Raw genomic sequence first — 13,360 nt, 5'->3', positions numbered from 1 at the left:
TATTACATAAAAATATGTGTGAAGAATGAGGTCAGAAAATGTTCAACAACAAAAAAAACCCTAAAAAAACATGTTTTTATTTCTATAATTATCCTGTCCTGTGTGCTCTTTATAAAGGAGCTCTCCTTTATATAAAGGGTTTATGTTTAGAAAGGAAATTGATATGGTTTATAATGTCAACCATGATATGGAGCACTGTCACACCCAAAAACTGAATGCAGTAATTCAAGGAAACTTGTTAAGGCAAATGCAATTCATAGCGATTTGAACAATATCGAATGGGATTGAGTGGGCACGTTAATCCCACTCTAGTTTGTGGCTAGAACGGACCGCTGTCATGGCGTCATCACCAGCGTACGTCCTGAGAGAGATGAACGAGGGAGGGCAGACCCTGCCCTCTCCTTCCAGTCAATGCAGAGGCCAGAGTAGCCGTTGCCATAGGAACACATTGATTATTTAACAATTTGGATGAAGCGCTTGCCCTGGTGCTTGCCTTGATTCAGTGAGAGCCTTTGTCGGATTGCGGTCCCAAGGGTCTCTGGCCAAGTCCAATTAGGAAAGCCTGACAGGGGCAATTGCGCAGGGAGCTAATGCAAATTCACTCCTCTAATGAGCAAACTGAAGCAACAGCAACAGTTACAATAAATGAGCTGCCTATCCAGAGTATTGACTCAAGATACAGAGACATGTTTATTCATTGATTTTCCTAGGTTGCAACAGATGGAGACAGATCTGGCAGATGAGCCATCAGTGGACACACATGGAGTTATTACAATTTGACAGCAGTTCTGTAGATGTTACAGAGGTTTGTTAAGAGAAAGACAAGAAGCCAGTGTGAGAAAACCAAAGACAGAATTTGAATAAGTAGATGATAAAAGTCAAATTGTGTTTACAGTACTTGGATGTTCAGACACGATGTGCGTCTAAGTTTGTGTGTGTGTGTGTGTGTGTGTGTTGCAGCTGGAGATAACGGTGCAGTGACAGCTGGCTGATAAAAAACAGCCTTTAATGATTAGACTTTGAATTAAAAGGAAATTAAGGGATTTATTGTAATCTAATCCAGATTTGTCTAATCCCTCTCGTACCCTTTAGTCTTTCCCTTCAGCCACATCTGGACACCCTCCAGCCTTGTGCTGTTTGTCAGTCTTTCTTCTCACTGGTTTTGTATTCTCACCTCTCTCCAGCCAGTCTTATGTGACTGCAAGCATTTGTAAACATCTGGAATCAGTCTGGATTGTTGTCCAGGGGCATCTCCACTGAAAATGTCAAATTAAAGGCCTAGATCACCCAAAAATCTAAATTCTGTTATCATTTACTAACCCTCATGTTGTTCCAAACCTGTATGAGTTTCTTTCTTCTGTGGAACAAACACACACACACACACACACAAATATTTGGAAGAAAGATACTTTTGTTACCACAATGGCTTGTTTCGTGTGGACTATATATATGTGTGTGCTTGTGTGTGTGTGTGTCTGTAATTTGCTAATATATATATTCAAGATATCTCATATTTATTTAACAATATCTACTTCAGTTTTGAAACCATATGGGGATGAAGAGTATTACATGACAGAACCTGCCCCTTTAATATGTAAAGGAGCCCTTTTAAGTGGAATGTTTTGGCTAAATGTTTATTCATATACCTAATGAGGTTTGCAACCCATTTTATTTCTGTAATTGGACATATTTCAGAGTGAAACAAGATATTAATGAGAGAAATTTACTACAGGGCAGGATTCTAACCACCTGTAATTGACTGGATTGAAAAAATTGTGAGTGTTATGTACTTGCAGCTTTTTCTGCTTTGGACATAAAAGAAGATCATTTGAAAAATGTTTCAATGATTGTTATGTTTTGAACATTAATTGAACGCACAAAATAATTGAAACATTAATCAAAGCGCCTTCTTTGGTGTCCTGAACCTCATATAGGTTTAGAACAACATGAGGGTGAGTAAACGATGACAGAACTTTCTTTCTGAACTTTGAGGTGAATGTTAGCTGTATGATTAGCTGTGGCTAGTCTCAGCCAGCTGTGGCACCACTTGCTCACCTGGCCCTGTCACAGCGATTTGGCTGGCTCAGCTGAACCTTCAGACCCGGTCTGCTCAGAGCATTAAGAGACTGTCACTGCCGCTGCTCCATCACGCTTCTCATAGTTGTGCTTTTTTAAATACAGAATAACCATTGTGTGTACACAGCACTGGGCTGCATGTTGCTTTTGAACATCTCACTTCACAAAAATGGACAGCAGCAGTTGGTAGAGTGAAAAAAGATTAGAAGCTCAAAAAAAAATCGGTATGACTTTACCCCGGAAAGCCCAGGGCTGGTGACGCCCCTGTGTGACTCCACCACCTCACCTCTCCGTCATCCCTCAGTTTTTTAATCTGGGACACAGAGTTATGAGCAGTGATGGTATAAGCCTCTCTTCAGGACATGGACACTTCAGGTCATGTATCGCTGTCACATAGCTCAGTGATACCGCTGCACATTCATTTACAGGCTCCTCCAAAGACAGCGGCAGCATCCCGGATTACTGTGTCTGAGATTATCATCCTCCTTTATCTCGTTTGCTTGTGTTGTATGATAGAAACATAGAGATTACTGCCCATATCCCTTAGACCATGACGATGGCTTTTTTTCTGATGGGTTTAAGAGGCCGATTGCGTAGGAGGTCTGTTGTGTTATTACCGCAACACATTTCATGCTTAATTAGCATCTGGAGAGTTAATGGTACTGTATGGCAGGCTGTATATTCACCTGTTTCCTTGAATCACTTTCTCCGTGCTGGAATATATCTGTAGATGAGAGAAGAGGAGGGAACTGATTTTAAAACGCATCGGCCTTGTCTGTGGCGCCTCTGTGCTCGAACGTGCCAATTTGCGGCGGCGTATAAGTATAATTTATTGTCCAAGATGTTCTTACATGGTGTACAGAGGCATTGTGCGAACATTTTGCACTTATACTTTGCTCTTTTGCAACTATACAAGGGGGCGTATACAATTCACTTGTCACAGAAGCCTTTTCACAAACATATCAAAATGATGTCTGACTGAAAACACAGTGCAGAAGATAAAGTGAGTTAGTTCTTTTTATTATTGTAATTTTGCTTTCGGTTTACGCTTACGATTACGATTTGCGCATAGGCTGATGCACTCAGGTGTTAGTGCACACAGTTTTTCAACAGTTGTGTCTATTTTTGTCAAAGGGTTCTCATGTCTGTTTTTGAAACTGTTAAGCCAATTAGCAATAGCAAATAGTGAGAAGCCTGGACTTATATACGGCTTAGTGTGAGGCAGACTTTGAGTTGATGATGATTGGAAAGATGTGTATAGCGTGAAGTAGAGTGAAGTTTTATTAGCCCACATATCTACATCTGAGATTTTAAGAATGGACAATTGATACTTTTACTAAGCAAAAATGTATGAAATTGATGGAAGGTGACAGCAAATATTTCTGATGTTTGACAGTTCTTGTATTTTCTATTGGTCAAAGAATACTGAAATAAAAGGTTTGAGAATTTCCATAAAAATATTTTCCACCGCAGCTGTATTCAATAATAATAATAATAATAAGATAAGAAATGCTTATCAAGTATCAAATTATCATATTAGAATTTTCATGTACATGTTCAAAAATTCTGCTTTGACTTCATAGGAACACATTTAAAAAATGTATTTAAAAATATGTTTTTTAAAGTGTAATAATATCATATTATTTGTTTTTATTACTGTTTTTACTGTATTTCTTATCATATGAATGCAGTCTTGGTGAGCATGAAGCATTTTTGAAAAACATACCAACCTGAAATTTTGAATTGTAGTCTATGTTGTTTCAAGACTGAATCAACAGGTTGACTTTCTTCTTGTCTTCTGTGAACGCAAAACTAGGTATTTTGAAGAAAATGTCAAGCGTTTCTGTTTCTGTGCTAAACCTGAAAAAGCAACAAGTCTCTACATCTGAAATGTAATTTCCGTCAAGTGAAAACACAAAAAACATTTAGTATAAAATTACTTTACTTTGATGAAAATCATACACTCTGGCAGAGTACATTGTTTTTTGTGTACAGTAAGTACAAAATATACTATAATCAGTCAGCACTCAATATGTAAATCACATTACTTATTACTTCACTGTTGATTTCCTATAGTTTTAATACAAAATGGTGGCTGATGCTCGTGCACATAAAGCAGAAACTTTATAATAATGCGTTTGCTCACCAATGAGATTCTTCTAGACTTTAAGAGCAGCTCTTTACCCAGTGTTCAGAGTCTAGATGGAGCTGGTGCTGCGCTAACCTCTCACGCTAGAGAGCTAGCTGTACCTGAGTGCTGTCTGCACCTGTGAAAACCTGTCACGAGGAAGGAAGTGTCAGGTGAAAATAGAGATGGTGACGTAGGAAACGCTTTTAGAATATGTTCTTGTAGCTCAAATGGTCTTTTCAGGTCTTTACTGGCTTAGAGAGGTGCAGAAATTATTCAGGGTCTGCAGCCGAATCGCAATCAGACGCAGCTGATGCGACAACCAGAGAGAAAGTAAGGGGGGTAAATATCTGTGGACTATAGCTGAACGTTATATAAAGCTGTCTGCAGTGGTTCTACACATTTACACGTTCAAAATTCGGACCATTAAAAACATCTGTGCATGCAATGTACATTCGGCAGTCAAAAGTGATCTTAGAAGTGTGTGTTATTTCATGTGATGAGTTATGTGGATTATAGAAACTCTACTAAGAAAGGTCATTTACAAGGTTTTTTTACTGGAAGGCAATGTGTGTGGCTTGATTACAAGAGATGTATGGGATTTAGTATGAACTGAAGTGATAATCTAGTGCTTCGCTCCTTAAATGCTAAAAGGGGGTGGAGAGGTAGTGGCCATCTTCTCTCTACTAGTCACTCGGCGGCCCTGTCAGCATCACCTCACTACAGATCAATCAGATCAGTACTCACAAATACAACAAGGTTTGCATGTGGAAGGCCATGAATGTCATTTGGTTCACTCCATCAGTTCATCCATATGGTTTGTTAAGAGCATGGACTATTCTATGGACAAAACCTAAAATGAGAGGAGGACATGAATTTGTACATTCCCACTTCTTTGTTATATATTAAAGAAATGAGTTGCCAAAAAGACATTTTCTTTCTTTTGTGTAACACAAAATAAGATTATTCTGCAGAATGTTTGAGGTGCTCTTGTGTACGGGAATGTAGATGGTGACTGTCAAACTCCCAAAAGTTCTTAAGTGCTGGTCTTTTTCCTTAAACAAAACTATAGTATGATTTGAAATATAGCATGTGAGTCAAATGCACTACAGTGATGGTGCATGCTTTTTTGGTATTGTAAACATTTTTAGAGCTTGACAGCCCCTTCTGAATGTATGTAATTTCATTATGAAAAAAAGACTCAGAATTTCTCCTTTTGTGTTACACTGAAAATTTTTGGGGTTTGAAAGGAAATCCACACTCTGAAAGGAAATATATTCATTACAAGATCAAAAAATACTAAAACTAAAATGTTAACAAATGTAGTAAAGTCACCTTTGCTGCATTTATTTAATTAAAAAGTATTATTACAATTTTAAACTTTTTTTCTGTGACGTCAAAGCAGTTGCTACTTCAATTTGATACTTAAGACATATTATAATCAATATGGAAAACAGTTAATGTTTTAATATTTAGAATACATTATAAGTGTAATTACAGAAATGAATTACAGATGTAAATAAATGCAGTTTTTTCAAATATAAGTACAATTTAAAACATGTATGTACACAATAAGTGCATTGTACTAAAGTATTCATTTAAATGTAAGTACATAGAAGGTATGACCACTTAATATGAAGTGGGACTAATATTTTTTAAGGATTCTTTAAATAGAACGTTCAAAAGAATAGCGTTTATGTGAGGTTGAAATTGGCTGTAACATTATAAATGCCTTTACTGTCACTTTGAATCCATTTAATGCATCCTTTCTTAAAAAAAGTAAAAAAAAATATATAATCACAGCCGTGCTGATATTTATGCGATATTGCTTAAACATGAAAAATTTAACTAGCCGGAGGGCAATAACACACATAATACTGTCTCTCCTCGGCTCAACTGCAGTTCTCTTTCAACGGCAGACCACAGGCCGTCTGTAATCTTCACACCTCCAGTCCTGTCCTCACTCTTCCCCCTGAAGCGTCACATCATGGTGATGATGTACCATGCTCTGTTGAGACCCACTGTTCCCATGGCATGCATTTACTGTCTCCTCATGACAGCGCGCGTGCGTGTGTGTGTGTGTGTGTGTGTGTGTGTGTGTGTGTGTGTGTGCATACGTGTGAGCCACCAGCCTCACACACTGAGGTAATGTGCATCTCTTCATCTCACAGGCAAACCCTCCCCCCATCATTGTGAACGCAGACTCACTGGATGCAGGCCCTTATGTAAGTATCTGCTTCATGCTCTCAGCACCTCCAGTAGCGCCTGCCTGCCTGACTGCCTGCCACGTGGAATTATCCCCCCCAACCCGGCCAAACCTTCCCCATTGTACATGAGATAATAACAATAAAAATATGCACAGATTAAACGACAGCAGATGTGTATTGTAGCTTTAATGCCGAGTGCAATTATTATTTAACCCTTATAATGAGTTGTCTTTGACTGTTTATCGGCCCTATGCCTTGTATGTGATTCATACCACTCATTTTTATTGTGCTGAGTTTATAGCGTTTCTGCTTTTACATAATTAATTATAGCTGTGACCTTCTTGCGTATAGTTTGTTGCCATTACATCATGTCTAATGACTCTGTTTATGAGTCTGTTGTTTTTCTTTTGTTTATTACAGGTGAATGGGAGTGATGGCATGTACAAGTATGAAGAAATCATTTTGGAAAGGGTAAATATCATTCAGCTATTTCATACATGTCCTTTTTAGTCCAATTTGCCAATATTATCCCCCCAACTATTGATACCTATGGGGACCTGGACACTAGATGGCAGTAAATGTTGAACTAATGCCTGAAATTGAACTTTAAGCAGTGTAATTTGATGCATTTTCAAAACACTAGTTTTACCACAAAACATTTGCATTGGAAATGATGATCTGCGAAATTATCTTTCGGTATTGTTTTTTCCAGTAGCAAAGGCTGGTCCTGCTGACTGAAAAATGTTAAAGTATTGTAATGATCACTCATGACAACTAAAGTGACATAAAATCCATAATACATGTAACATTCAATATTTATTTGAAAGGTGTGATCACGAAGATGTGATGCTAAAATGAGGCTTTCTGTCAATACTTGGAGTTAAAAACAGCTGTCAATACCTTAGAAACACATATAAAGATCATCCCATTTGGAAAATCTGTAGATATACCTAATTCTCTGTAGATGAACCATTAAAATTAGTATGGTTAAATAATAGTTGGATTAAATGATAGTCAAATGTATTATGTATTGAAATTAGTGAAAACCTTTGCAAATGAAATGAAAGACATGTTTAGACGTGTCATGATTAAGTTCCTTTGTGATTTTGTTTCTTGTTTTATTAGGATAATAATTTTAAGAACTGCATTTTGACATTTTTGGTCTACTTAAGAGTATAGAAAATGCACCCTGCAGTTCATCGTGTACAGGTGCTGTTCTTATCGAAATGCTTTTTAAGAAGTATTATATTAGGAGCTAGCAAGGTTTTAACATTGCTAGATCTTTTCATACTTGAAGTTTGTTCAATGCAAATGAATCTAAATCCGTCTGCACAGGCCATTCATTAAACAGCAGTGGATGTTGGATTTGGGTGCATCTCTGAGCTTTCAGCATAATTGCAGGGCTGTTCTCTAAGTGCCATTTCTGCATGCTGAGGCCTAAATAAACTATGTTAAGATCTCACACGTTAAAAGGTCCGTGGGTGTGTTCGCTTCTTTAGTGGGAGCTCTCGCAGTGGCTCTGGAGCAGGAAAGGCACACTGGGATGTCTTAGCTCCACTCTGTACTAATTTGCTGCGACCGTTGCTCATTAATTATAGAAAATAATAAAGTGAAGTCTTTTCTCAGCTGTCTGCTTTAGGGCCTGTCTTTTGAGATGTGACTGTCAGACAGACCAGCCTGTCTCAGCTTTTTGGCACTAGAATGAAAACAGCAGTGTAAGAAGTGATGAAGTACGGAGGGAGGAAATAGGCGGAAACGGATACGATTTTTGGATTCTTGAAATGTGCACCACAAATTCCTATATTTAGCAGCAGAAAACTGTGCATGCCTAGATAGTGTTTACAAAGTGTTGAGAGCCAGGTGCCTTCCGAAAAGCGGATGCAAACTTTTTACAAAATCTTTATGAAAACTCTGCATTTCCTCATCTATAATAAACTACTTGTGCGTGTCATCAATAGGGCAACTCTGGCCTCGGGTTCAGTATTGCTGGAGGTGTGGATAATCCACACATTCCTGATGACCCAGGAATCTTCATCACCAAGATTATCCCAGGAGGTGCTGCCGCCATGGATGGGAGACTAGGGTGAGTGATACTTCTCTCAGGATCTAATATTTCTTTGTGCATTTTACCAAACCTACAGAGCTGCTCACATAGGCAGTATTTTAAAGCATTGTAGGACTCCCCATTTATTGGCTATTTAAAAATTTAGACATCTTAATGGTCCTGCATAGTTTGACCAAATTCTTAAGCTGCATCGGATTCAACCTTGCAGAGGCAAATATGGTTGATATGGCAAAGGAAAAGTCAATAGTGAAATATCAAAAAAATATATTTGTAATTAAAAATGTTGTTTTCCTATTTTTTTTTTCCTATTAGTGTATCAGCTTAGCAGCTAACTAACAATGTCATCTTGACAACATGTTAATGCCAAACTATTGAAAATGAAATTGAGTTCCCAGCTCTATTTGTTGCTTATGGAGTTGCTATCAATTTTACAGTTTCTTGGAGAAGTTTCAAAGAGCTTCAAGTATTTTGTGAATCTCGTTTTGAATTTCCAGAACCATTTCCCTACATGTTCAAGTTTTCAAGTGATTATGGCAGGTTGACCAAAAGAATTCTGCTCGGTTTGAAAGTGACTTTTGTGTATATGGCTTTAATACATCACTACACTATTGACAATGACATAGAATTTTGTCAGTGTAACTGCAACGTATGTTGAGAGTTTTTGTATTGTTCACTTAGGAGGTTCAAAGACAGTTGGCAGTTAGGATGTTGTCATAGAAGGAAGCAGCCGATATAGGCCGCAAGGCAGCTAACTATGTTTTTTTGTATATATCCATTACATTGCTTTATCCTTCTTGTGACTCAGGGTAAATGACTGTGTTCTGCGGGTGAATGATGTGGACGTGTCGGAGGTTGTGCACAGCAAAGCAGTAGAGGCTTTGAAGGAGGCCGGCCCAGTGGTCAGGTTGCTGGTACGCAGAAGACAGGCTCCTCCTGAGACCATTTTGGAGGTCAACCTACTCAAAGGGCCAAAAGGTTAGAGGAGCTAATTGTGCAAAACAACGCATTTGAGACAGGTGGTCTTATGTGCGGTGTCCCTATTAAAGCAGTTCTGAATATTTTAAACTAATTCTGAACACAGATCGACCCCTTTTATTTCTTAATGTGCACATTTTTCATTATATTTTTCTTACTAAATTGCTTGTTTCTCTTGAAAGTATGCAACATTAAGAAAATAAATTGGGTTATGAGTGCCATGTCATGTTGACTTCAACTGATTTCCTGGTTAAAAATGTAACTCCATTCCATTCACTTAAGGTCTTGGCTTCAGTATTGCTGGCGGTATAGGCAACCAACATATCCCAGGCGACAACAGTATCTACATCACAAAGATCATCGAAGGTGGGGCGGCACAGAAAGATGGACGTCTGCAGACAGGCGATCGCCTACTGGCTGTAAGATTTCACCTGCACACGTGCATCTGTGTACTTCACTATATAACACATTGCATTTCTTTGCAAGCCTTTTTTTTTTTTCAGTGAATTAGTTTATGCTTCAATGAACGCAGACACTGTTGTAGGCTATTATGTCGTATTATAGATGATATATCTCATGTGTGAAGGTTTATGGGCCACAGTGTGATTGATGTGAAGCTGAGCGCAAACTCAAACAAGGACACAGCTGTGATAAAGAGAAACACTTGCATGGCACGCAAGTGCCAGGGACTGAGCAGGCTTTGACATGGTCATAAATGTCACAATTAAAAGGCTACGCATCAATCATGGCTGCCATAACTGCAAAGAGGGCCATTACGTCCCTTTCTTTTCTTGAAAATTATAGTTTTAATTCAGTCGAAGAATTTCTGAACAGAATGCCTAGAGTTGGTCAAATTTTTATTACGTCTTAAGTAGTCCATTAGCAAAATAGAGCTGATGCTGCATCAGATAATGATACTATTTTACTATCAGATACTATTTTATCCGTCAATTTGATTGGAGAAGGTGCATGACAAGAATTTAAGTTCTGAAATTTGGACATAATTTAAAATGTATGTATTATCTTCCTATTAATTATTGAGTTGGAATTTACAACGAATTTAGCTACTTCTTAGGTGTTCGGTTTAAAGTTTCTGAATTGTAAGTTTACATCATGTTGTTTCTTTATGAGGGAAACTGAAAGGGAGGGGGAAGCCTTCTAGGGATGGTAAAACACTCGCTTTACTAAATAGAATAAATAACAATATTATATATGTTATGTCCAATTTATATATATCACCATATTATGTTGTGCATCATGTTGGTTAATCTTTTTTGCATTCAGTTTAGCCATTTTTTTTAGAATAAATAAAAAAAGGAATGCAATGTCTTATAAATGATCACATTTGTAATCATTTAATGTTATAATTTGCTTTATGTATTATCTCTCTTATCTCTCTCTCAGTCTCTCGCTGCAGTATAATTATATAACACAAACAAAAGTTAACAATTCTGTTGATGTCTGTTGACTAGTGAGAATTTGGATAGCCAGACGGTTGTGAATCCAATTCAGTACAATTTCAAACAGACCTCCCTCTCAACACTCAGATTAAATCAGACACATTTTTACCCATCAAACACTCCGCTTTTTGTAGTGTGTACTGTGTAGGTGCCCCTACAAAGGAAAAAGCACTATGCCTTTCCAGCTTCCCCTCCTTCTCGTCCTTCCTTTTGTGACCGGACGACTGAGAGCCGGAGAATGGAGCGTCGTCGCCGAGTGTGGGGCCATCCGGCCTCCTCTCCAGTCGCTTCCTTCCCACATCTTCAAATGTGCTGTCGTGAACATTCTGAGTCACGCTTCAGAGACCAGCCGATGTAACATGCGTGTGTGTGTGTGTGTGTCTGCCTTCGCAGGTGAATAACATTATACTTCAGGATGTGCGTCATGAGGAGGCTGTGGCCGCCCTGAAGAACACTTCAGACATGGTCTATCTGAAAGTGGCCAAGCCGGGACCAGTACATCTCAACGACATGTACGCCCCACCAGACTACTCTAGCAGTACGTACCTTCTTTTGCTGATCTCCATCCACCTTATGCCCTTACGAGTTTAAAATCTGTCCATTTCAAAGCTCTGGCACATGACTTTTTTTTACTGCATTGATGAACGTGAAAGGGACTTGGTGGTTATGTCGATTCAAATGTAACCTGCATCCCTATCTGCTTTTATCTTTAACCCTGTAATGAAAGCGTGAAAGTGGTGCAGTGCCTGTGAGTGCTGTGGAGTTTTGTAACAGTACTGTGGTGTAGCAGTGGGCGCTGTTTTCAGACACCCACACACACTGCACTGCTGCTCCCATCACAGCACTGATCCCTCCCTCCCACTGAGAGACGAGGCTTTCACACAATCCACCTGCACAAATGCACACAGCGGCCAAAATTAACTTTTTCCTACACCTGCCAATGGTAGCTGAATATCTCTTATTGGCCACGAAACTGTATTTTAATTACAATATTTTATATATTTTGCTCAGTTGAAAAGACAAGATGAGCCAATCTCTTAATGAAAGTCTCTGAATAAAAGTAAACCAATGATATTGTTCCTTATGCAGTATTCGTGATGGTTTAATCCAGGAATTTACATGTAGTAAATTGCTCTCCAGAGCACAAAGTGGAATTATGGCCAACATCAGCATGAATCCTTTTTGGACATAAGTGCATTAAAGTAACCTAAAATTATAACTGAAAGCAAGCAATAATGATTTTCTCTTTTGATAATAAAGGACATGCGCTACGGTTCAAAAGGGTTATTTAATGAATGCTTTTTTTCAGCAAGGACACATTAAATTGATCAAAAGTGAAAGTAAACATGTACTGTAACATTTACAATATTGCTACAAAAGATTTCCGTTTCAAATAAATGCTGTTATTTTGATCAAAGATCTTATTTTTATATGCACTTTCAGGAGTGTATAACCATTGTGATACCTGAAAACTGGATCAAATTTGACCCAAGTTTCTTATTATATTATATTATATTTGTATTGCATCTATAAAAATATTTTTAAAGTTTAATGTTTTGTAGTTCATAATGTTGTCCTTTATCTATCATCAAAATCTAAATGAATTTATTCTCATAATGTCCAAAAACCTTACTTAGGCATTATAAATTCATTTTGAATGCTACATTCTTTAGTAGAATTTTAGTTAGATTTTTAAGTTGTGCATTAACTTTTACAATGAAACTACGTATTGCAGACATACACACATCTACAGCCCCAACCACATCCTAGAGATGATGTAGTCCTCAGTAACTACATGGTTAAATCATCTGCCTTTTTTTCTCTTTACTGGTCTCGGCCTCCCTCCAGCCTTCCCCACCATGGTGGACAACCACGTCGGACACAACTCCAGCATGGCCTACATGGGAGGCATGGAGCCTAAACCAGTGTACCCGCCGCCCCAGGTCACCCCTTCAAGGTACTCCCCAGTCCCACGCCACATGCTGGGGGAGGAGGACTTCACCAGGTCAGAGTCATGGATTTACTCATTTAATCACTCACAATCACTCACTTCTTCACTCCAGGGTTCCCACGGCCATGGAAAACTCAGAAATATCAAGGAATTTCAACATTTGTAGGCCTGGAAAGTCCGGCAAAAGGACATTTTTACAGCTAATGTAGTTTTTTTTAAGAAATACTTTTGCTCTAAAATATTTTATGTGTGAGAAATTGTGACAAAATCAATTGTAAACCAAATTCTCTTGGAAACGGACCAGAAGTGTACAGTATTGGTCAAAATATGTGGGAACCCTGTCGCTCACTCAAAAGTCACTTTTTAAATGCACTCATGCACAAATCAGAAAAAAACAACACTTGCATGTCCATACATATATATATATAGCTATATATTGGATTAGAAAAGAACATTGTTTTCCCACAATCTGTGCTACAGTTCTTCAGCTTTAGTCGT

The 13,360-nt window shown here is 38.2% G+C and overlaps 1 protein-coding gene across 14 annotated transcripts in view; it reads left to right on the top strand.

The window, feature by feature from the left end:
• The window catches only part of dlg3 (discs, large homolog 3 (Drosophila)), a 75,238-nt gene that overhangs the window by 36,266 nt on the left and 25,612 nt on the right, over positions 1–13,360 (top strand). For 8 of the 14 annotated variants that reach the window (XM_043257164.1, XM_043257173.1, XM_043257172.1 and 5 more), the window contains 7 exons: positions 6,376–6,429; positions 6,832–6,882; positions 8,370–8,494; positions 9,282–9,451; positions 9,734–9,870; positions 11,305–11,449; positions 12,742–12,916. In XM_043257164.1, the coding sequence (XP_043113099.1) occupies positions 6,376–6,429; positions 6,832–6,882; positions 8,370–8,494; positions 9,282–9,451; positions 9,734–9,870; positions 11,305–11,449; positions 12,742–12,916 (857 nt within the window). The remainder of the gene's footprint in view (positions 1–6,375; positions 6,430–6,831; positions 6,883–8,369; positions 8,495–9,281; positions 9,452–9,733; positions 9,871–11,304; positions 11,450–12,741; positions 12,917–13,360) is intronic. The other 6 variants (XM_043257165.1, XM_043257171.1, XM_043257176.1 and 3 more) reach the window with 3 other exon arrangements.

The sequence above is a fragment of the Puntigrus tetrazona genome, chromosome 14 (genome assembly GCF_018831695.1).
Source record: "Puntigrus tetrazona isolate hp1 chromosome 14, ASM1883169v1, whole genome shotgun sequence".
Lineage (NCBI taxonomy): Eukaryota > Metazoa > Chordata > Actinopteri > Cypriniformes > Cyprinidae > Puntigrus > Puntigrus tetrazona.
This window is presented reverse-complemented; position numbering and strand designations above follow the sequence as displayed.